Source organism: Triturus cristatus, chromosome 6 (genome assembly GCF_964204655.1).
Source record: "Triturus cristatus chromosome 6, aTriCri1.1, whole genome shotgun sequence".
NCBI classification, from domain to species: domain Eukaryota; kingdom Metazoa; phylum Chordata; class Amphibia; order Caudata; family Salamandridae; genus Triturus; species Triturus cristatus.
In genome coordinates, this window is record NC_140589.1 from 1,072,388,064 (window position 1) to 1,072,414,005 (window position 25,942).

The 25,942-nt window shown below is 44.9% G+C and overlaps 1 protein-coding gene across 4 annotated transcripts in view; it reads right to left on the bottom strand.

The window, feature by feature from the left end:
• EDARADD (EDAR associated via death domain) overlaps window positions 1-25,942 on the bottom strand; it is a 492,613-nt gene that overhangs the window by 196,165 nt on the left and 270,506 nt on the right. For all 4 annotated transcript variants that reach the window (XM_085611937.1, XM_085611939.1, XM_085611936.1 and 1 more), the window contains exon 4: window positions 13,894-13,979. In XM_085611937.1, coding sequence (XP_085468063.1) covers window positions 13,894-13,979 — 86 coding nt within the window. The remainder of the gene's footprint in view (window positions 1-13,893; window positions 13,980-25,942) is intronic.

Sequence of the window (25,942 nt, forward strand, 5' to 3'; positions counted from 1 at the left end):
CCTAGAAAGGTCCTAAAACTTTAAAATTGCAAGTGCGACTTCCCCAACTGCACCCGTCCTCCGTGGGGTCCCTATCTACTCAGCTTGGGTGGTTCCTTGGTGTCCCAGCGATTCTACGTGCTCCAGACCTTGTCTTGACTCAAGTCTTGATTGTTATTCCACTATTGTAGTATATGGTTTGGTCTCCCCTGGAGCCCACTGTGTATTGTGCTGCTTACAACTGTTCTATTGATCTTGTATTGTGTACTTTGTGTTCTATTCTCGTGTAGAGGATAGTAGAGAGTGTTATATTAATAAATACATATTTTTAAATAACTACTGAGTGGTTCTCCTTTCATGTGATTAATTCAGGAGGTGATATTCTGGTAAAACAAGCTGCTTTACATTCCGTCAAGATTAAGCCTGAAGGCTGCTCTCCACAGCTGCCACTAGGATAGCTTTCTAAAGGTTATCTTTGACCTCATACCTCATAAGGGTCGTTTGGACGGGTGCAAGGTGACCACTTTAATTAGTGGCGGCATATACCAGGCCAACTTCTCACAGTACAGAACAAACAAAATATCCTTGGCAAACAATTCATCAGCAGTGAAGAATGATAAGACAGAATGCCAATACATAATCAACTATCCAATGTTTTAACAATCCATATATAAATACTTTACATCAGATCCATTATTTCACATCCAAACCTCATAAACAAGTTACTAGAGTGCTTCCCTCCAGCTTAATCTACTGAGAAAAGGTCCCATCTTCTACGAAATGTCTTCAAATTGCGTGATAAAGCAGAGAAAACAATGGCTCTATCCCTGACCCTCTGCATTTTATTGACCCAATCAAGGAAGCAGGGAACAGACCTGGACCTCCACTTCTGCAGGAGCAAAGATTGTGGCACTAACATCAAAATAAATATCAGCTTCTGATGTCTCCCTCCAATACCCGGCAATGGGCAATATCCCAAGAGCATGGGATGTGGGGGAATTTTAACCTGCAAATGATTTTTCCAAAAATCTAGAAATACTATCCCAAAACTCATCCAATTTACTGCAATGCCAGATTAAATGCAACCAGTCTCTGCTATCCTGTGTCGTGTAGTTCCTACCAATCCGTAGGATCTGCACATTGTTTGGACAACATAAACTGAGGGCTTGGTGTCAAGACTGATTCCGGACACCCCTGCAGGAGATTTTGGCCTATCGACCTGCTAGCTCACAGTGCCACTGTAAGCCCACTTAACCTAACAGGGAGCAAATAGTTTCTAGCAACCACTAAACATGACAACCCTGACCCCCCCAGGGATTGTGAAAACAGTACAGAATGTTTTGCTCAGTCACTGGTGCTTACTTTCTCTCAGAAAAGTATACAGTATACACAGTGGGACATTTTCAATACATTTATTGAGCCAAAGCTATTCTTCTAGACAATACGTGTGCTGCAATGATTAGGAGACAGAAGCAAATAAAGGAGATTACAAAAAAACAAAAGAGTGAACAGTAGATACATTTCTACCATGGTGCTGAAGCAATGAATATATGCAGGCATATATGCAATATGGTAATATAACGTACTCCTACATTGCAGATCCTACTCTAAGTGTACCTAGAGTGTGTATGGGTGTAGAGACAAAAATCCCCTAAGGGACGATCCAAACCCATTACCTGATAGGAGACAGTGAAGGACCCCATCTTGGTCTCGAGTTGGACACCTCTTAGGGAATGTCAGACCGGTGCATGGTGATTTCTCAGCATGCAGGGACTTTCAGTGTCAGCAGAGGTGTCTCCTCTACCAATCTATTAGGATTCCCATTTCTTATAATAAAAAAGCAGCCTTCGTGACGTGCGCAACAGATTAGTAATGTTATGGATATGTGGATAGCGCAGTCACCAGGGCTGGACTGGGAACCGAAACCGTCCCTGGCAATGTGCTCGGCCAGCCCCTTGGGGGGGGGTTGCTGCTAAGCTGTTTGCAAGGGCCGGTCTCTGCCGATTTTGTTATAGGGGGGGGCCATATTGCTGGCTCCCGGTAACAAACTGCCTCCCAGGGGCCCAAAACTGGCCCCCACCCTGGCAGCCCACCTGGGAAATGCCTGGTGCCTGCTACTGCCAGTCCGGCCCTGGCTGTTGCCCTGTGGATGAATATAGGACACCTTTTGTACCTAGTGAGTAGAGAGGCCTAGTACATAATGTTCAAGGCATTGTGGTAATATTGTGGGAAGCTGGATGTGTAAACAAAGTAGTTTCAGAGAAACTAATCCGACATGGTCGTGTGTGCAAATGTGTGCCAAAGTTCACTGCTGAAATGTTCTTTTTAATGACAATGTAAGAAATAAGCTGCTGCGATACATGGGCCTAACCTGGGAATATAACACTGGAATATCCCACCTAAACATTGATTGGGGAATCCCACATTAATTTTATTTAGCAGTTGAGGGGTCCTATATATATCAACCATTTTGACATCAAATGCATTTTATGAAGGTTCCTGCCTCTTAATGTTGTAAATCTTACCTCATTTTTTTCTCGAAATATCTTTGGTCAATTGCACACTTCCCTCTCTTAAGCATTTGGTAGAGATCCGGCCATAAACAACAACTTTTTCCACTGACAACAGATATTTATTCCAAAAACCCAATTTCTTAATAGGTGGAGTGTTCATCCGATTTTCCACAAACTCCTTCTGTTGCAACATGAGTTTGAGTTAAATATGCTGTAGAGTACCATAAAGAACCCTATAGGACCACTGCAACCACATGTTTTTTCTTCCAATATTAGGTTCTATCAATTCCCAGGTTTTACACTTATCGTTATCCGATAATCAGCAAGCTTCACAACTACTAGCAATCGCAGGATCAATGGTAGCCCCAGAATCCCCTTAACCATATCTTAGTAGGTGGTGTTCACATAGGGGAAATCATACATTCTAAAAAAAAGACTTTTTATCTTAAAAAAAATATTTTGTTTTATATTTCACTATTTGGGGTCCAAAAGAAGAACTCCACATAGCGCTGCAGTTTATTTTTAAAACTCTGCGGAATTCCGAGTAGTATTTATTTAACGATTTGTAGAGCGCCTGGTGACCCGAAGGCATCCCCGCGCTATATTGATTGTATTATCCAGAGGAGAGGGGAAGAAAGAGAAGGGACTTTATTTTGGGAATAAAAGCGTTTTCAGTTTTTTTCTGAAGATCAGATAACTGGGCTCCAGTCTAAGGGTACGGGGGAGGGAGTCCCATCCGGCAGATGCCTTCACGGAGAAGCGTCGGCCTCCAGTCCGTGTCTTTCTGTATTTGGGGATGTTGGCCAGTCGCTCATACTCAGACCGAAGGGATCTGGGGGCCTTATAAGGAGTCACCAGGTCGCTGAGGTTCATAGGGCCAACTCCATTCATCAATTTGTGTGCAGTGCACATGGCCTTAAATTCCACCCTTTGGCGCACTGGCAGCCAGTGCAGGGCCCTGATTGCTGGTCTGGCTGATACTCTGGAGGGAAGGTTCATAAGTAGTCGGGCTGCTGCATTCTGTGTGCGTTGAAGTTTAGCCATAGTGGCCTCTGGGGCTCCCAGATAAACCATGTTGCTGTAGTCCAACCGTGCCAGTATTAAACCTTGGACTAGGAGTTTTCTAGATGTGGGCGGGAGTAAGGGGAGAATCTTGCGGGTGGTGCGCATAAGCCCGAAGCAGGTACCTGCTGTTTTGGACGCTTGCGTTTTCATTGAAAGCTCGGGTTTCAGCCAGACTCCAAGGGTCTTGATTTCTTGTTTCGGGGTGGGAATTTCCCCGAACACGTCTGGCCAGACCGATGGGGGGGATAGTCGCCCATTGCTTTCCCATGAGCATAACTTCGGTCTTTGACCCGTTTAATTTAAGTGATGATTCACACATCCAACTGTGAATTTCCGTGAGGCAATTTGCCAGATTGTCCGGGTGGTCGTCCAGTTGGGATAGAGAGACGACCAGCTGTGTGTCATCAGCATAACTCACTATTTTGATCCCGAAGGGGGTCACCACATCTTCGAGAGGGGCCATATAGGCATTAAAAAGCGTGGGGCTTAAAGACGACCCCTGGGGAACCCCGCTCGTGAAGGGGAGGATGGTCGAGTGGTGATTGCCATCCCATACCTGGAACGAACGCCCAGCAAGGAAGGACTCTATCCACCTGAGCGCCGCCCCAGTGAGCCCTGCTGCCGCCAACCGATGGAGAAGGACACGATGGTTGACTGTGTCGAAGGCTGCACTAAGATCCAGGAGGATCACTGCCACTGACCCTCCTGAATCCAAAATGCGCCTTGCCTCCTCGATGACGGCAAGAAGGGCGGTGTCTGAGCCATGGCCAGGGCGAAACCCAGTTTGGGATTGCCGTAAGATGTTGTTTACCTAGTAGGACTCCGCAAACTAAACCCACCCCTAGTTCTGACACACAACTATTTATATGCAGATTGCGGAGTAAGTAGCTTGAACTGCACATGTTGATAACACACCCCGTACTTGATAATTTGGCGGATAACGATCAAACAGGCTCTCACATGATATGAGTCAAAGTTCTGAAAGTTGCTAACAGACGTGATGTTCAACTTTTCATCAGATCAAATTCTGTCTATTAAATATTTAATCAAGCTCACCAAAATAACATTGAACAGCTCCAGGAAACTATTATAAAACCTATGAAAATGGTCACAGAATATGTTCTATTATTTAAGAATAAGGGGCGCAACTAGTCTTGAACTTCGGGGGGGGGGAGGCTAGTAGCAAGCCACATTGGTAGGGTTACCACTTCACGCATTGAGGGGCGAGGCGGGCCATTATGAGAGCATACATTAGTAAAGCTCGAAGGTGTGGGTTTAAGGTGCTAACGCATACAAACAGCATTAATTCATGCCTGTATTTTCTAGCTGGATCTATTGGCTTTACCAGTGCTTCCCACTAGACATGAAGCACTACTGGAGCTTCAAGAGTGTCCATCGGACCTGCGAGCAGTAGATGCCTGCAAGATCGAACTAAGTGAGTCTTGTGTCTGCTCTTAATGTCTGACACACAGAAAAGAAAGCACTGAAGTCCCATTGGATGGTGTCTTTTTCTTACTACAAGCAATATAAGCTGCACAAATTGTTCCAAGGAACAAGAAGATGTTTGTGGGAGGATTTCCCAATGAGCACATGAATGTGCTCCCACAGACACAGAGAAGTAGACTAATATGAATCCCATCAATGATCTGAAGCATGTACTGGATTATTAAAATTATGTTGGCTTACATCTGACTGTTGCAAAATGAGGATGGGTCACCAAGAGCTCAAATGGTAGTGGCATTCACAAAGCGGAATAAGTGGAATGCCTGTTCACAATTTAAAAACAAGTATTTGTTGATATTTACATTGCACATTGCACATAACTAGCTGTTCAGAGCACTGTGCATTATGGGAGGTGATCTCAAGTGGGAGCTCAAATCTTTGAATTACACACATTTACACGAGCATTTTACATATTTAGAGTTAAGGCAGAGTGAGATTAAGTGATTTGCCCGGAACTGTACAATTTTCATTTAAGTGCCAAGCTGGATTCATACCCAGGTCCCCAGCTATCAACGTACTGATGCTCAAAATGTTATGTTGGAGATTGGTACCTGCGGCATCCACTCACTGCCAGGGCTGACATCACCTACCAATAAGGTGACATCCAGACTTTAGTGAAGAAGGGAGCAAAAGGAATTGGTGAAATGTGCTGTATAATTTGACTTAGCATCATTGTGCTGCTAGTTCACAAATCACTCACTCTACCATCCCTCATTTCACACTCCTCTCTTCTTTGATATCTCATTCGCCTCTCATTTCTTTCTCCTCTTTTCCCTACATATCCTCTCACACTTTTGATTTCTTGTTTTTTACTGTTCTGTATCTCTTCTTTCATTCTTCTTCCCACCTTCTCCTCATTTCCTATTGGAGAAAGGGTATGTTGGAGACTAACCTGGGAGAGAGTTCTGTGATACTTCCACTGAATATAAGCTGGTGGCAAGTATCTCAGGACCAGAGGTACAACCATTTTTGTGGTCGCAAACGCAAAATCGGCCCTTTTGAAATAGCAAAAAAGGGTGGTGGTATGTACGAACACTATCTTGCGAGTCAGTGACTCACAAAATAGTGTTTGCAAGTCACTTTTAGGAAGGGGCATGCAAAGGGCATCCCTTCCTAATAGAGAGTGAAAACACTTGCAGTTTACTTCCTATTAAAAGTAGGTGGTAAGCCAGAGAAACAGTCCTGGGCACACGTAATGAGGATAACACAAATCTTTTTGTTGGAAATGTCTTGTATTAGCGAATCAGCAGTCGACACCAGTTGAATGATTAGAAATGTTATTTAATAGTGCAACAAACAAGATACGACCAGCCGACACGTGTTTCGTCACATGTGGGAAGTATCCCGTGACTCTTCAGGGCTGGGAAGGATACAAGACATTGGGTGAGAGACTGCATTGGTGACAAAAATGGTAATTATCTCGGACGAGGCTTGAAAACCACAGTGAGTGGCTTTAGAACAGCCATGTAACGTGGAAACCCTACGTGCGATGGTGTGAACATGATTAAAAGGTGACTAAGTGTTTTGAAGTGATAAAAATGACATGGAAAATGATGAGACATTGGGAGAGAAAATTATGCGGGACAGAAAGTGACACAATGAGTTGTGCATAGTGTGATGGTGTTGGGTGACCTCCAATACACAATTGTGACTGGGCAGGATAAACAAGACGTCAAGTATCATGAATTAATGAGCGCAAAATGAACAGTCCTGTCTCTGACCCGGGTACCTTGGGTCTCTCGAAGAATTTCAACAAAAAATGATAAATGGAAAACCAACAGTAATGCGCAGAAAGAACAGCATGACCCAGGATGGGTAATCACTAGACCGTATAATCCGAAACAAACTTAATTAAAAAAACATACAAGTGTAACCTAAGCAAGAGCACGAAACATGCGTTGGGGCTTGGCGCCTAAAGGAAAGCAGCTGATAGTGCACATGGTGGGATTACCAAAAGGACATCTTGAAGGGGAGCACAAAATTACTTTAAAAAATACATATTGGAGGCCTAAGGACAACGGGAAGAAAGAAAGTGGACTAATATGAAGAAACAGCGGGAAAAAGAAAAAGGGAAAGCTCATGTTAAAAACCAGATGGTCCTGGTGGGTGAAAATGTAAAAAGATGGCAGGAAAGTAAAAACCATGCCAGGCAAGGGTTGGAGTAGAGAGCGGTGTGGATGACGTGGTGGAAGTAGGAAAAATGGTGGATGGGTCGGGAACAGGAATGCAGGAAAGGTCTGGTCAGCAGGAGCCGATCATGCTGATGGGGGCAGCCTGCCTGGGGATCGGGTGGAGAAATGGAAAGGAGGAAATGGATGGTCAAAAGGGAGGATGAAAAATGCGGCAAAGCAGCTTGGATGGTGGCTGGAAGTGGCGATGATGGTAGCAGCGGGATGTGATCATGCACGATTGGAGGCAACGGTTGTGAGGGAAGTGGGTGCAGGCAGAGTAGTGGAACCCGCAGCAATCAATATACTAGCGGAGAAGTAAAGTGAAAGGAGGGGGAGGACCGCCTAATGAACGTGGAAAAAGAGAAAGGAGAACCAGAATGGAAATAGTGGTGGGAACTTACCCACGAATAGTAAAGAGACTGTATGCAAAACAAACATTGGGATGCAAACGGGCGGGTCTGCCGTATGTGAAGAGATCAGGGTGCCACTGGGGACCAAGGGTGGGAGGTTCTGTGACTGGAAGGTGCCAGGTGAAGGATGAGTCGGACACCTGGATTGGGGAAGGGTAGCTGGAGAGGAAAAATTAACACACAGGGACGTGGAGGCGGTGACTCTGTAGTGAGGGTGGATGCTGCTGGGTTGATAGCGGCTTACCTTAAGCGTACTTGGTGTTACAGTTAGCGCTCTAGCCTCCGGCTGGAGCGCGGCCGTAAGCGCGTAACTTGCGCTCGCGTCGACGGACGTGAGCGCGGCAATATAAATAAAGGGGCGGGCGAACTCGTGCGGTTCACGCCCAATTAACAAACGGAGTCAGTCCCTTATTTGAGCGCCGTGCGCCAGACCCTGCGAGCCCGACCAGTCCCCCTCCCCCCCTGACACTGACCAGGGACCCCAGGGCAGAACACTGGTGATGAGGGTGGCCCCCCCCGCCCTCCTTTCGCGCAGCACGAACCTGCTCGGCACACCCAGCTGCTGCGGTGACAAGGAGGCCCGCACCACCCTTTTGGGATCCTTACTACCGGACATCATACAACACGCCCTGAAGGTTGAGGCACCTGGCAGTGCGACGGGACGTGGTGGGCACGTGGTTTCTGCGCCACCATGAGCGATAATGAACAGCCCGACCCAGCACGGGTGCTGCCTCATCACCCCCCGTCAGGGGTGCTACCCCCATTCAGCGAAACCGCTGACCCCACGACGGCCACGCCGCGATGGCAGACATGGCTGGGCAGACTGGAAAACTACTTTATCGGCTCCAGAGAGACTGATAGGGCCGTGAAAAGGTTCCTCCTCCTGCATTACGCAGGGGAAGAAGTATATCTCCTATTCAAACACTTGCCGAACACTGGGAACCGTGATGACTACAGTGCGGCGGTGGCGGCCCTGAACGCGCATTTTGACCCCCAGGTCAATCCAGACTACGAGCACTTCAAGCTGCGCCGACATGCAAAGCAGCGCGAAGGTGAGTCGGTGGACGCCTTCCACACAAGACTAAGGGCCCTCGCAGACACTCACCTGGTAGGGGACAGGGCCAAGGAAGAAATCAGGGCAAAGCTCATACTGGGAAGCAAGACACTACGGGGATTGATACTCCGTCAACCTAGCATCCCGATGAATGATATCCTCGTCCTAGCCAGAACACATGACCTATCAGTGGCAAGAGCTGAAGAAATGGACCAGGCCCTGGTAAAAGGGACAGATAAGAACGCTGAAGTGAAAACGGAGAAGGTGGATGCGGTGCGAGCGAAGGACAGACCACAGAGACCCCGTGACCGGCGACCCCCAGCCCAAGCCAGACTGTGTGGCTACTGTGGGTATGAAGATCACCCAAGTAAGGCATGCCCAGCGAGAGGAAAAACATGCACAAATTGTGGCATTGAAAACCATTTTGCGTCTGTCTGTCGGAGGAAGATGCAGAAAGGCGGGAATAGACGGGACAGACCGATCAGGAAGATGGTGAGGAAACTGTCGCACACGTTGCTGTCGTCACAGCCAAAGTCAAGAAGCGAGGGGACCAGAGACTACCGAGAATCATATACAGATTCTGACGATGATGGAGAAACATACCTAGTATCATTCACCAAAGCCCTAAAGAGTACCAGGCGACCGCAGCCACGATGTGACATACTCATAGCTGGGTCAGCAGTAAACGCAGTCTCAGACCGAAACCTGAACTCCGGCAATCCAAGGCCAAGATCTACGCTTATGGGAGCGACACGCCGTTACCACTGAAAGGCAAGATGACAGTAGCAGTGCGGTCAGAAAAGTCAGAAATTGTCATTGACATCCACGTCATTGACCAAGAAGTGGACACGCTACTCAGCGGACACGCTGCGGAGGATCTAGGACTAATTGCGTTCCTCAGGAAAGTCCAGGACAAACAAATCGAAGACCTGCTGGAGACGTTCAAAAGCCTATTCTCTGGGCTGGGGAAGATCAAAAGGCCGCCTATATGCCTCCACATTGACCCCTCAGTAACACCAACAGCCCTCCGACACAGGCGTATACCGTTCCACCTACGCTCGCTAGTAGAGGAAGAACTCCAAAAGTTGGAAGAACAGGGAGTAATCGAGAAGGTCACAGGGCCCACACCATGGGTATCGCCAATGGTGATCGCCGAGAAACCCCGCCAGCCCGGGAAGATCCGGCTGTGTATTGATATGTGCCTACCAAACAAATCCATCAAACGGGAAAGGCATATCACACCTAACATGGACGATATCATATCTGATCTAAACGGGGCCCGATGGTTCTCAAAATTGGACCTAAACGCCGGATACCACCAGCTCACCCTAGCGAAAGAAAGCCGGTACATCACCACATTTAGCACACATCTGGGGCTGAGACGATACAAACGGCTACATTTTGGAATCTCATCGGCAGCAGAAATTTTCCAAAACCCCATCAAAGACATTCTGCTTGGCCTGCCTGGCGTCTTAAACTGGAGAGTGGTCGACTGGAAAGGAACCATGGTGACTGCACGACGAGGAGGAGAACTGGTCACCCGGAACATATCGTGGTTCAAATAGTAAGGAGCCCCGCCAGTGACAATAGAACCACTGAGGTCAAAGAAGAGCATGACCCCGGGGCGCTCCCAGCCAGCATACCTAGCCCCATCCCCCAGTGGGCCCCCGGGTTAGACCCGAGGGGTACCGAGAGCCCTGACGGTGAACCAAGACAGAGGGCATCGCCAACAACCCAAACCCCGGCCCCTCGGGAAAACTCAAGGTATGCTCTGAGAGAAAACCCCAGGCCCAGCAGCCGGTTGAGAGACTTTGCGTGCCAAGTAAGTGGCGCCACTGAAAAATGTTTGAACTGTTGTCAAGGACCGAGTTATATAGGGATGTTACAGTTAGCGCTCTAGCCTCCGGCTGGAGCGCGGCCGTAAGCGCGTAACTTGCGCTCGCGTCGACGGACGTGAGCGCGGCAATATAAATAAAGGGGCGGGCGGTTCGCGCCCAACTAACAAACGAAGTCAGTACCTTATTTGAGCGCCGCGCGCCAGACACTGCGAGCGCGACCAGTCCCATGCCCCCCTCCTGACACTGAGCAGGGACCCCAGGGCAGAACACTTGGAAGTCGTACTGAAGACTGGGTCCGTCGGAGTTCTGGATGCGGAAGTCGGCAGACCCAGTCAAGGGCTGTTCTAAATATGTGGTGGAAACGAAAGACTAGAACGTCAACTTGGGAACTGAAATCCTCAAAGAGAAGCTCTCAGATAGAGGTTATCCTAAAAAACTGATTAAACACGCATTAAAAAGGGCACGTTTTTATAACCCTGACTGCATGTTGGACAGAACTGATAGTAGTCAGAAGAAAAGAAAAAAGGGACTAATGAAAGAGTAGTATTTGTCAGTCAATAATCAAATATTAGTAACAAAATAAAAAATATAGTTAATTCCAACTGTACATTTTTAAATGAGAATGAGGAGATTAAATTGGAAAAACACTTTTTGCTTTGAAATGGAATAATAATTTACGTAAGTCACTGATTCATACATACAGAAAGATAAAATCACCACAGCAGAGTACTTTCCAAAAGGGGAACGCTGTGGGTACCAACATGTGTGGATGTTGCTCAATATGAGAACATTGCATAGTGGGTAAAACCTTTACATATAATGGACACAATAGGACCACCAAAAGTCTTAATAATTGTAGGAGTTCTAATGTAGTATACCTGCTACTTTGCCCTTGTGGTGTGGCCTATATAGGCGAAAGGGGAAGAGAATTAAGATTACTTGAACATAGGTCAGCATTAAAAACAAACAAATTGTATGCACCGTTGGTTCAGCATTATTCCAATTTAGAACATAAATATATGTAATTCCAATGGATCATTCTTGAAAAGATTACAGGCAACAAAACAGGAGGTAATATGGATCCGTGATCCTGATTTCTAACGGCGAGCCAGATCCCTATTATTGGGTTAGTCATAAAAGCTGGACACATGACTTATAATTTATAATGGAGTACACCACTTAAAGATGGTGCTAGTTTGCAGGTGCCTAAGATCCTTAATCACATGTTATACACATTAGCGGCACACAGTGCAGCTTGACGTAAAAAGCGAATTGGCAGTGAACAATCTCTGTTACTATATGGAACCACTGCATACACGTGTGAGAATTTTACAGAGAAGAGTCTCTTCCCCTCGCCAACGGTAGGTGTCATGATGGTATAACTGGTGGCTTAGCATTAAGCCACGGGTTGACGCGTTCGCTTTATTTAACAACGTGACACTTTTCTCTTTCAGTCACGGAAAAAAAAGTGAACTGAAAAAACTCCCTATGGTGGATGTTGCTGATCTACATAGACAGCAGGTACTATCTAATGACATTTAGTGACATCGGTTTTTTAATCATTTATTTTCTCAATTGGAAATATTTTCACTTATTTAGTGTATTTATATTATCATTATAAGGACAATATTTACAGTCGGCTGAGGTCTGCGAGACTAGTATTGGAGTATAACCAGCCTACCCATGAACCCGATGAGGGATTAGATTAAAGGTTGAAATTCTCGGCATTAACGTGTATATAAAACAGGCAATCAACATCCTAGGAAAATGGGCTTAACTCGATGTCCTTTTCCCACTTATGGTATTTCTGACATATATATAAAACTCCACTTTGCCGCAAGTTAATTTCACTTAGAAGCGGCGTCTCATCAAGTGTCACTCACCGTTGAGTTGATGTTGATGGGGCCTGTGTACCCCCTCCTATGCACAAACGACAATATCTGAGTTGACAATTTGAAGAAATTGGAATGGATGTGTGGATGGGTGAAATGTGAACGTGTAATATTTGATTGAATGGTAGGCAGTGATGAGTGTATATCAGTAGTAAAAATAGTTTGGTGACACCAATAAAATCGGGGAAGCATGTGTATGGTTGGATACAGGAACACTTATTGTGAATATGGTTTTCATTCAGATGAACTGATGTATTTTTTCAACATATGCGTGTGTTATGGTATTGAAAGAAAACATGAATTACATGTAGTTTTTTCTCGAATAGGATTTATGAAAAACACATAGGAGTGGAGAAGATATTTTATGGTCCTGAAGAAGGTGGTCTGCATTCACCTTAATCCACCGAAACGCGTCAACGCTTTACGTCATTGTTCAATTTGTGTAGTCCAGAACTACACTTTGACAAAGAAATTGTGTTTTTGCTGTGTGTTGTCTTTATGTACTCTCACAAATTAACATTCTGATGACAAATGTGATTGTGTTTTTAGAGTCTTTTCCACTTTTAGCTATTAATAAACTTGTGTTGATACATGTTTTTAATAATTTTAAAGATATAATATGATGCATATTTGATGAAATGTTTTTATTAAATTGACTGTGTTTAGGTATCCTGCTAATTTGTGCTCCTGTTTTTGTGTATGTGAATATATGTGGAGTGATTGCATGATTAACATACCCTAAGGGAATTATTTATTTTGACATTTAAGTCTTATTCGGTGCCCTCTCCCTTTGGTCTGTGGGGCCCCTCTCTTTGTACTTCATGTAATCTGCACAGCATCAGGGACAGTAGTGGGAGGCGGATGGGGCATATTAAGGCAGCAGATGGCTAAATTTGGCCAGGATTATTAGCAGATAAAAGGGTAGGTTTGTCGATCCTCTTTAGGGCGCGCCCAAATTTCAGCCTTGCTAGCCCAGGCAAAGCGTATCCAATTTGTAAGAATGTAATACTGTTTTTAAAATGTAGTTTGTAAGTGAGACCAACAATAAATTGCCCTTGGAGTTCTTAAAGTATGTTTGTATTCATAGGAACAGGATAGATTTGACCATGAAAATAATTAATTGCGTACATTTGAGTTTTGTACGTTTGATGAATTTTCTTAAACTGAAATAAATATATGACTGTTTTGAACACACCAAAACTAATTATCAGAGCCGATTTTAGACAACAGGATAATCCAAGAATTTAGGCAATATAGTGGACAGCAAATGCAGTAGAAAATGGTGAATGAGAAACCCTTGGAGGAAAAACACAGATAGGGTATGCTTAATGAAAAACAGAAATTGTGATCAAAAGTCTCTGCAAATTTAAAATGCATATGTCTGTGTGTGTATAATTGGTGAAGCACACTGTTATATTTGTTACAATAAAATATGAGTTATGATATATTGCAGTTTAAAAGTGCATACCTGTTTTATACTTTCAGAATTAGATGAATGTGTCCGGATGGCAACCGAGGCTACTTCCAGTGTTTCTACTGCTAGGCTGCCTTTATCTAAAAGAAATGTATGTGTCATAAAAATTTGAATGCATTCAAATGAAACACAACACAACTGAACTGTAACATCGAAACAGGGCCGGAATGTAAAGGGATTTTTTATTGTGTCTGGATGAATTCTTTGCTAATTGAACAACATCCAAATACAACTGAAACGCAAAATGCAATTTGGACCAATAATAATGACACCTGCATTAATGTGCCTTCACAAGAAACACCTGCCTGTTCTACAAACTCTGTAGAGCTGCCAAAGATAGATGAAACTGCGTCTGGCTACTACATCAACTTCAATGACTTTTCTTCAGATCCATTCTGGTAACACCCACTCCCTGTATACTCCATAAAGTAACTTTTCCTACACATTGTATGCTTTTGACCAGGACACTATCCGTCCTCTTGCACGCCCAGGCACGCACTTCCCAATGATTAGTACACTTAGCTTGAATGTGCGAGGCCTTAATGCACCGGCTAAATGCTTGCCACTTCTGTCTGTCATTGGAGATGCGAGGTGCGATATGTGCCTCATTCAGTAAACACACCTCCTCAGGGCAGACTGGCGATGCCTGGATACCAGATGGTTTGATCACCAGTACTTTTCATTGAGACAGGGGAAGAGGGCGGGGTGATGATCGTATTTGCTACACATTTCCCTAGAACAGTGATCCACACTCAGACAAAAAAGCAGATTGGCTTCTCTCCCTCCGCATCAACCTTAATGGTCATATGGTCGCCTAGGCAAACCAATATGCACTGGTTGTCCTTCCTTAAAGATGCTATTGGTCGTATCCTTACTACTCCAGTTCCGGACCTCATTTTAGGAGGAAACGTTAATATTGTCCCTGATGCCATACTAGACTGCTCCACACAGAGGGTGGGACAAACCAGGTCACTTACCGCTTAGTGTAGGCAGTAGACTGCGGAGATAGGGCTAAGTGATTTGTGAAAATACTTTTACCTCACGTGAGGAATATTCTTTTCTGCTGCCCACCCTTTTTTAATGTTTCCCTGCATCACATCTGCCACATCGATGCTGGATATTGGGGTGGCTGCTCTGTCTGATCACTATCCCTTCACGCTACAATGTACCTTTCCTACTACTGCAACTCCAGTGTGCACCTTGTATCTCACCCCCAAATTACTCACATAAGAAAAGACAGTCAAGGACATCACAGTCACTATTCACTCCTTCTTAGCCACCAATGACACCCCTGATACCCCTATCGCCCTGTTTATTTGTTTGAAAAGTTTTATAGAGCATAAACAAGACCCAAAGGGGTATCAGATCCCTGTACAGAGTTGGCGCCAGCAAGTATTCAAAAACATAAAGAAGGTAAGTGAAGTTACAACCTGTGGGAAAACATTCAAGCACACAGAGTAGGGTGTATTAGAGGTGCCATAGAGCGTTCTGAGTAAAACATTATACAGTAGAAAGAACCAAGAGGTGTGATGTGCATCAAAGAATTTTTTACAAAAAGGAAACTAGCAAAATCAACAGTTAAAGAAGTAAAAGGAGCTATCGAGGACTAGAACAAAAAGAAGGTAAAACATATAATAGAACATCAGTGAAAATACTTCAAGATTTTGGGTATTAACAAAACACATGAGCATGATCAACGGGTTAACGTTCGTTCATTAGTAGTCTTTTGACCAGTTTTTTAAAGGAAGCAGTGGAAGGATTGGATCTGATTTCGGGTGGCAAGGAATTCCATATTCACGGAGCAAGGCAGGTGAACGCACGGTTGTACGATCTTTTGTTTTTGAATCTTGGAGGTTTCAAGAGAAGGGCGGACATACTTCTGAGGTTCTGGCTGGAGCTTGATAGCTCAAGCTTATTTGCTAGGCAGTATGGGGTATTGTGGTGTATGGCTTTATGAGTCAGACAAGCTACTTTGAGTCGGATTCTAGCTTCAATAGATGACCAATTTAGTTGCGAAAGGTCGGGTGAAATGTGATCAAATTTTCTCGAGCCCTTTCAAAGTCTGGCCGTTGATTTCAAGGTAGCTCTGAGTGGGGCCAAGCTAGCTTTGGGAAGACCTGCGAGGGTCACCAGCCCATATTCCAATCTAGGGATAATCAGGGATTGACCCGCTGGCCTCATCTTCGGGGGGGAGGAATGCTTTGATTTTCTTCAGTGTGTTGAGTTGGAAATTGGCTTTCCTAGTAGTAGCACTGATGTGTGCTTGCATGTTTAGGTATTTATCCAAGGTGATACCTAAAGATTTGGCAGAGTCTACAACGTGAGGTGTGCAGTTCAGAGCGGTTAGGTGTTTAATCCAGTCAAGGGTAGGAGCTGAGTGATTAGGTGGGGTGATCAAAAGAAATTCTGTTTTGAGAGTATTTAGTAGGAGATGGTTCTGAGCTAACCATTGTTGAGTTTGGGCAAGTGCAGTTTTTAAAGTTTTTATGTCCTCTTGAGAGGAGATCTTCAGGTACAATTGCGTGTCATCCACATACATGTGGTATTGAATGTTCGCTCTGTTCAGAATGACCGCAAGAGGCCATAAAGTGGTTGAAGAGAGTCAGCGAGAGGGTAGAGCCTTGGAGGACTCCAATCAGGACAGGGGTACTGGAAGCAAGGGCAATATTAACTTTGATCCTTTACGTGCGGTTGTGAAGGAAGGAGGTAAACCAGTTTAGGACAGGGCCCAAAAATCCCATCCTATGTTGTAGGAGATCAACCAGGTGTTCATGTTTGATGGTATCGAAGGCTGAGGACCGGTCTAGAAGGATCAGGAGACAAGGGATATTTTGGTCAAGAGCTCTCACGACGTCATCAACAATGTGAGTTAGTGCTGTTTCAGTGCTGTGCCCTGCTCTGAATCCTGACTGATGAGGATCCAGGAGTTGATACTTCTCAATATGTTTGCAGAGCTGCGAACACACGCATTTCTCAAGCAATTTAGCTAGAGTCATACTGCTGGTGATAGGTCGAAAGTTTTTGGATCTGATAGGTCTGCGTTGGGCGTCTTAGGAATGGGAGTAACTTGCCCAGCTTTTAGGCAGTCCGTAATCTTTCCCTGTAAGAGGGATTCATGAATGATCCTGGACCAAAGAGGGAGAAAGGCTGAGATTAAATCTTTATAGAGATTGGCGGGTAGAGAATCACCAAAGTGGTTGGAGGGTTTGATGGATGCCATGTTGCGAAGTATCTCGGTGCAGTCTGGTAGGAGAAAACTGTTCCAAGAGGCGTTGTTTTTGAGAGAGTTGCGCAAAGGCGAGTATATTTTCATGGATTCTGCTACCTCCCCTGATCCTGTGGGCGGTATCTGGGATAACAAAGTTAGGGTGGTAGGTAATAGCTCCAGCTCTATTTTCCTTGTTTTTTCAGCGAAGTGAGCTGTGAAATCATAACAACTAGGGAGCAGGGATAACGGAGTAGCACTCTGGTTAGAAGATTGGGTAGATTGTTCCTTAATGATTTCAGAGTTTTTTGGGTCTATTTTTGGCTCCATTCAGTTGAATTAAGAAGTGTTCGGTTTTCACCAAGCATATGTGTTTGTTGTAAACACTTCACTATTTCTTCTGTTGAGAGAGATTTGTGTTGGAAGGCGAGTTTCTCCAGAGTCTCTCAGAGAGTCTTAAATTGCCCCATTCATCATTTAAGGCACCATTAAACCATGGTTTAGAAAGTTTGACTGGAATCCTTTTGAGCTGTTTCGGAGCAATAAAGTCAATAATGTTAGAGAAAGTGTTAATTAATGTAGTGCTCAGAAAGATCGTCAAGGTTGGTTAAATTAGGGGGGCTGTAGTCTATTTTTGGTGATTGAAGTTATCATGTTAATGTTGAGGTCTCTCATATTGTGAGTCATTTGTTTCGCTTTAAGGAGTTGACCCTGTCGACCCAGTCCATTGTCTAAGATGAGGAGGGGAATTTGAAATTGATCAGACCAGTCACAGGGTAGGATTTCTCCTATTTGTATGCAGTTGTCTTTGGCAATGATGAGGTCGAGAGTGGCCCCTTTATTGTGAGTAGGGCCCTTACAGAGCTGTGAGAAATTTAGGTCAGAGAAGTAAGTCTTTAATGAACAGACCATTGGATCATTTGTGTCATTCCAATGAAGGTTGAAGTCTTCAAGGAACATGTGGCAGAGTTTATCCACTTAAGGCGGTGCTACGGAGCCACTTTATTGCTATAGCTGCCTGCCTTAATAAGGGTAGAACAGTCTAAATTGGAATACACCATAAATGACCTGAAGGTAAAGCATAAGCAGACTGGTACATTGGCTGTGCGGCGCCACCTCACGGCAGCCCACAGACAACTGTAGGCATTGAATATAGATAGGGGAGAGAACGCCCCGCTACGCACAAAACAAACTTACTACGCCCGCGCATGCGCATTTGTGAGGAAGAAGTTGGCGATGAAGCAGGAAGAGGGAGCCCCGGGACGCCGCAGCTCAGGCAAGTAATTTTCCTTACTTTTAAACATTTTAAGTGATTTTAAAAGAGGGCTGGAGGGAGGCGGGTGGCGTGTAGTGGGGCTACGCGGAGTGGGCAAGTATCCGTAGATTTGGCCCCACTACGTGATGCTCCGCGTAGCCCCACTACGCCCACTACACCCAGGGTTACATACAACGCCTTCAGCTGGGCAAAGCCCCTAGATGGGTACCGGCTGATTCTTATGAGGCCTTTGTGACGTTATTGGCTCCCATACTAGCGAGCCTTCATAATTCAATTAGCACTATGGCATCCTGACCGACACCTGGCCATTTTAACGTTAACCCCCAAAACCCAGTAAAGACCCCAAGCAGTGCTCCTCATATCAGTCAATTTCCTTTCTTAACGTGGATGCCAAGCTTTTTAGCCCTGGCTTATCATCTGGTCCCATATATGTAAGGCTTAGTGGACCCTGATCAGACTGGATTCATACCGGAAAGAGGCTGTAGTGACAGTACAAAACATATTTGCCACCTATTGGACAAGGAAGAGCGCACTCTGATTAGGCCCTTCTCCTTTCCATTGATGCTGAGAAGGCGTTTGATCGGCTCCACTGGCAGTATCTGCGCTTGGTGTTAGAGCAGTTTGTTATGGGCCCAAGACTCTGGCAGTGGATCCAGTGTGGTTATGTGTCCCCTAGGACAGCGGTGAGAGTTAATAGCACCCTCTCTAAACCTTTTACCATCTCCAGAGGCAGAAGTCAGGACTGACCTTTGTCCCCATTACTTTTTGCCCTCTATATGGAGCCTGTTGTGGAAAAGCTCCATGGACATTTATCCATCTAAAGCACCTTCATGGGCAGCAGGGAGCACAGAACAGCTTTGTATGCTGATGATGTTCTGCTGGTCTTATTGTATTCACTTGTCTTGCTCCCTGCGGTAATGCAAGAACTGGTGCTGTTCGGAAGGACCTCTGTCTTTAAAACAAATCTGCAGTAATCCACAGCGCTTAGCCATACCATTCTGAAGGCTGAGCATGAGCTTCTGGAAAAATAGGGGGATCACCTACATAAGGCTACAACTCTATCCAACCCCTGAATGTAATGCAGAGCGTAATTATGCAGCATTGCTAACTACTGCTCGCACGGACATTTCTAAATAGAATGGGCATGGTTTTTCCGGGCTGAGCCACCTAGCCAGAGCGCTATTATGCAGCATTGCTAACTACTGCTCGCTCGGACATTTCTAAATAGAATGGGCATGGTTTTCCTGGCTGAGCCACCTAGCCACAGTCAAGATGACACTTCTCCCAAAAACCTTGTATGTCATGCAGACGTTGCCATTGCAACCTCCACCTGATGTACTTGACAAGATACAATGCCCTATAGAAGATTTCATCTGGAAGGGGAAGAAGGCCCATATGGCAAGGCAGCAGGCCTCAATCAAAGGGTGGTTTAGGAATCCCAAACTTATCATGCTACTACCAGGCAGCACAATTGATCTACATGGTGAAATGGTCTATACGTAGCACTGAGAAGCATTGGTGGTTCGTGCACCAGTGCCCGGGCTCCAGCGACACCAACGGATGGCTGGTTCCTAAATATGGTCGGTGCTTTGAGCTATGATGGAAGTGTGGGATAAGGTACAACTCACTAAGAAACTATCTGCCCCCTATATCACCCCAGACTGCACTGCACGGCTCTGCATTTCTTTGCTGGCAAGAGGCCAACTGCGAAACGATAGGTGACCTTATTGGCTTTTCCCCAAATCCGAACTGCATATTGCCTTCCACCCGAGGCCTCCTGGAAATACACTGTGATCTGGCACTGGGTCTCCCACCACCTGATTTGCCATCAGGCCAGTAGGCCCCTTACTTCCTTTGAGAAATGGCTCCTTCCATGAATATCTGACAAACACCTACTCTTGGAGCTTTATGTTTTTCTCAATACACCTTCCACTCCCTCTAAATTGCCTGCACAGAGACGTTGGGGGTAGGAATGTGAACGCACATTTACCACCCAAGACTGAAGTGACATCCTCCACTGTGCATGTGCCTCCACCCGCAAAGAGATGTTTCTCAAAATGGCACATTGGTGGTTATACTCCAGCGAGAGTTGCCCAGTGGAAGTGGGGCAGCGTTGGTGCTTGCTGGCATTGCGGTGATCACCTGGGCACCCTTACCCACATTTTCTAGCAGTGTCCCAAGATACAGCCATCTTCGGCAGAGGTTTTGAAGGCAGTAGATGAGATCTAAGATACTGAAATTCCTCTCTTCCTGAGTTACATCCTGCTGGGTCTGCCAAATCCCTTCACAAACCCCCTCGAATCTGCGAAGGGGTGATCTATTTCCCTATTGTTTGGGCTGCTAAGCAGCTTCTCCCGCATGTGGGGGCCGCGAGCGGGTCCTGGCGAGTGTGGATTGGCTACATAAACTGTGGGAGCTAATGGGTATGGAGAAACTAACTGCCGCTGTGACTAATACATTGCCTCAATTTAATAGGAGCTGGGGCCTCTGCATAAGATACTTCTCATGGGAATTCAGGGAATTCTCTGGTCCAGCCTATCTCCGTGTCTCGAGGTTGACTCTTCCCAATCAGGATCCTGATTAACTCATTGAATGTACACTGTTCCACTGGTTATCTCCCCCCCTTTGTGTTTGAGTGTGTCCCACCAGGTGGATGACTTTCACTGACCTGCCCCTTATGGACCCTCCCTTTCCTATTTTCCCTTAGGCCCCCTATCCCAGATTACCTTGACTGTTGTATCTATTTTGGTTCATTAATGCCCCACCAGGGGTGGTTTTAGGTGGGAATGTTGTATTCTATGTTTAAAATCAATAACAGACTTAAACCATAAAACACAAGTATTTTATTACACTAGTACTGTATGTCAGCTATTTATGCAAATTGTTAATATTTGTACTCCTGGGCACGTTTTTTTAAATTTTAAATCTTGTTTGCTAGGATGGCTGTTTTGTACAAAAGATGGATATTGTGATGTTTACGATGTTCATGCTGCTTTTGAGGGCTTTGACCAAAATTAAAGTACTTATGATTATGACATCACTGATTACATAACCTAAGCTTTGTTTTCCTGCATATTGCTCCATAAATTACTATGGCATTAGAGGCCTGACAGTAAGATCAAAATATTTCAGGAGAATATCAGCCATCATTAGTACCATCACAGATACAACTACATTAGGTGTAGAAGGCATGCATTATGTACAACATTAACACGATACCATACACTTTGCAGCTAGCATAGTTCACATTAAAAATCAAACACAGATATATAGGAAACCCTCATTAAGTATGGTGTTCAATCTGTATACAAGTGTTCACAGAAAGCCAAGGTCCTAAAAATAGTGAATGTCAGTTCCAAAACAAATGATCAACCATGGACAGCTTTTATCTTTGTCAAACACCAGAAACTCACCAAACCTATATTGAGAAATTAAGTTGATGTCGGTAGAGAACTGGATACTGTAAACAGAGCTTTCTCTATGGAGAGAGTTGACTTTATACCCACACTGTTTTCAAACTGTGAAACTTTCATAGGAAACACAGCACAGAGTATTAATAAGTGTCTACTAAGAACATTGTACACTCTATGCAACAGTTGTCACTATTTACTAATAATAACCAAGATCTGAAGGTGCTAAACATTTTAATACCTACACCCTTCATACTGCTGTGAAAACTTTACAGATAGCCCATCTTCTCAAGCAAAACCAGAACATGTATATAGGTTAATACCTGGTGCACACAGTCTTTTAAGTTATGTAGAAATTAGCATACTGACACAATTCTGCCCTAATAACGCGAGGCTGCTTACAAAAGTTAGTATCTACTATGTATAATCTTCCTCCTGTTGAACAAATTTTTTGCAGCACCGAAAAACCTGTGTGGAACATAATGAACACAAGTCAACTGTCATCTGCACACAGAGTCGCTCTTGAATACAAAGATTTATAGTGTCTTTGATACCTCTACACACCTATGGTGCATTAGGAGCAGATGTGTTTTGTAAACAGTTACATCCATTAGCTGGAACCATGCTGTACAAAATTAGGTAGACCAGTAATATGCTACTTATCTGACACAATGTAAACTATAAAACAAACTAGCACACTCTTTGGATGCTTTCATCAGTGATGTCATCAATTACGCTATTTGCAATGTTATCAGTGAGGTCATAGAACATGTCATGAGAGATGTCATATGTAAGATCATAAGCAGTGCATGGCGGGCGCAAGTTATAACTGGTGAATATCAGTTTTTTTTAAACATTAATGTTAACACTCACTGATATATTCACCTAACTTTAACGTTACTTTCACCTCTGTATTTTAGTGAACAAACATATATATATATATATATATACATATACACAAATACACACACACATTATATATATATATATCTATATATATATATATATATATATATATATATATATATATATATATACCACTAGGTAGTTGTAGTTAGAACCTAGTTTCCATAGGAGAAGCGTTTTTTGTTTTGCCAATAACTTTGGCGACGAATCCTCACGAAATTTTGAAAACTAATTGTTCATTCAGGTCAACTCCTGTCTTGAAAGTTTGGGGGTGATTCGTGAAGGGTGGCGAGAAAAAAGGGGGGCTCCAAAACACATTTTCTCAATGTTAATTTCCATAGGAAACTTTAGACACGGCTACAGCCCGAACTGCTGAACGGAATTACACCAAATTTGGCAAAAAGGTAGCTCTCGGTTCAGAAAGCATGCTTTTTTTTAAATGGTGTAAATCCGTTCAGTAGTTTTGGAGATATTTATAGATAGCAATATTTGAGAATTGTGATATCTGATTGGCTGAGGCGTTCCGAGCGCATGCTTGCCTGGGAATGGCTGCCAAAACTTAAAACTAGGAAGCCTTGGCAGCCATTCTGTGACTAGGTTAAGTAGAAGACGGTAGGGTAGGAACAGTGTGACCTCCCTAGGGTGCTCAGGGGTATCATAGGGAGTTAGAACGTAAAGAAACATTTTTGTATGTTTTCGGCGGGATTAGCGTAGGCCCTGGAAATCACGGCGGGAAAATGAAAAATGGAGCGTGGTGTGGAGTGCTTTGTTTAATTAGGCCCCCAGGTGGGTTAGTTCCCGGTAGCAATGTTTAGTTATGATGCGGGGTGTCCTTCTGTGACGGGGACTATGTAGTGCCTCTTGATACTCCGCACTACGAACCCGCATGATGTGCAGTGGGGCTCCGTCGCGGCAGGGCCTGCCGCTAAACACAAAAACAAGAGTTGCCACCAAATGACGGAGCCGCTCCCAGCGTGTAAAACCATTTATTCCAAGAATTTCCAACAGCCTGGCTCAGCACACAAATGGAATGCCAGACGCGTTTCGGGCTGAGAACGCCCTTGATCACTGGCGCCGGGACTCGGAAGTACGAGCAGACCACCTGAGCATTTGAAATACCCCGCCCCAGTGGGCGTATGCTCAAGAGTATTCTGGTATATGAAGTCAGCTCAAATTAAACCACAGTGGGCGCATTGAGTCCCGGAAAAATGTTAGTATTACCCCAGTGGGTATGTGCATACAGTCAGACTTTCGATAATAAATCCTCCTTAGAACGGACACGCTGTTTCATGTAGTGCCTCTTGAAACTCCGCACTACGAACCCGCATGATGTGCAGTGGGGCTCCGTCGCGGCTGGATTGACATTGGCGAGCTTGGAAGCGGCCCTTTCTTTTCGTGTGCCCACTTGGGTAAGACATTTGAGTGAACTCTTCTATTTGCAAAGTGATACCCAACCGGGTTTTGAATGGAACTGTGTCAGATACTATGGGCGCGACTACATTGACCAGCATGCCCGGCTCTGCCACGCCCACATGGGCGGGACTATGAATTTCAATAAATCAGTGTTCCACTTTAAACCGCTTTGCATACTTCATTAGTTGAGAGCCAGTGAACAAGAGCATCCATGCTCGAAACGCGTTTGGCAGTCACACAACAGGAATTGGAGGGCTGGCTGAAGGGTCTGCTACCGGTGGCTGTGTGCGTATCCCCGTCATGTGTGATATCCTCATTTGGGGCAACCTGTGTTTTTGTGTAAAGCGGCAGCCTAGCCGCGAGGATGTCCCGCCGCTATCTCTGCGGTTCCAAGGCGTTCAATATGCTGAGCGCTGTTAGGAGTGAAGGGGGCCTAGCTGCTGGATTGACATTGGCGAGCTTGGAAGCGGCCCTTTCTTTTCGTGTGCCCACTTGGGTAAGACATTTGAGTGAACTCTTCTATTTGCAAAGTGATACCCAACCGGGTTTTGAATGGAACTGTGTCAGATACTATGGGCGCGACTACATTGACCAGCATGCCCGGCTCTGCCACGCCCACATGGGCGGGACTATGAATTTCAATAAATCAGTGTTCCACTTTAAACCGCTTTGCATACTTCATTAGTTGAGAGCCAGTGAACAAGAGCATCCATGCTCGAAACGCGTTTGGCAGTCACACAACAGGAATTGGAGGGCTGGCTGAAGGGTCTGCTACCGGTGGCTGTGTGCGTATCCCCGTCATGTGTGATATCCTCATTTGGGGCAACCTGTGTTTTTATATATATATATATATATATATATATATAACCTACTAGTGGTCGTCAGTAGGTAGTTATAGTTAGGATTTCTAAGGTTTTTTAAATGCTAATTTCTAACTATAACGTGCCTGAAACCTATGGTTTTTTCAGTGAAAATATATATATATATAATTACCTACTGGCGGTCGCCAGTAGGTAGTTATAGTTAGGACCTATTTTCCATAGAAAATCCGCAACATTCTATTTCCAATAAGTCTGGCGCCGGTTGATGTATCTTCGCGAAATTTTCCAAACTTTTGGCCAGCTCCGGTCTGCTCCTATCCTGAAAGTTTCGGGGTGATTCGTCAAGCGGGGGCCGAGAAAAAAGGGTGTCCCAAAACACGTTTTCCCCATGCATTTTCCCATAGGACCTTTAGCCACAGCTACAGCCCGAACTGCTGAACGGAAATACACCAAATTTGGCAAAAAGGTAGTCCTCAGTTCAGACTCATGCCTTTTCCTTAAATGGTGTTAATCTGTTGAGTAGTTTCTGAGAAAATTACAGTTAAAAGTACATATAGATCTATGGCCTCAGAGGATCCGCGCACCCTATGCGCACCCTGAGCGCACCCTCTGTGCACTGTGCGTTCACCCTCCCGATCACGCGCTGAATGCTAATTGGCTGTCAAGTGGCTGTTAACATTCGAAAACAGGAACTGTTGGCAGCCATTTTGTGCCTCGGTAGAAGCGAGGCTGAAGAAGTAAGGGAAATAAGTGTGTAAAAGATATAAAGGGGGCAGGGTAGAAATACTCTGACCCACTAGAGTTGCTTAGGGGGTCCTAGAAGGATTCCCAAGACACCTTTTTTTTTTTTCCAGCGGCAAACTGCGCGCAGGGTGCGCGGATCCGGCCGTAAAAAAAAAAAAAAACAAGCGCGGACTTCCGCTGTTCCTTAATAATTAGCCCCTGGGGGGGGGCCAAATCCCAGGGGCAAAATCCGTCAAAATTAATGGGGGGCCCAGGGGGGCCTCCCAGC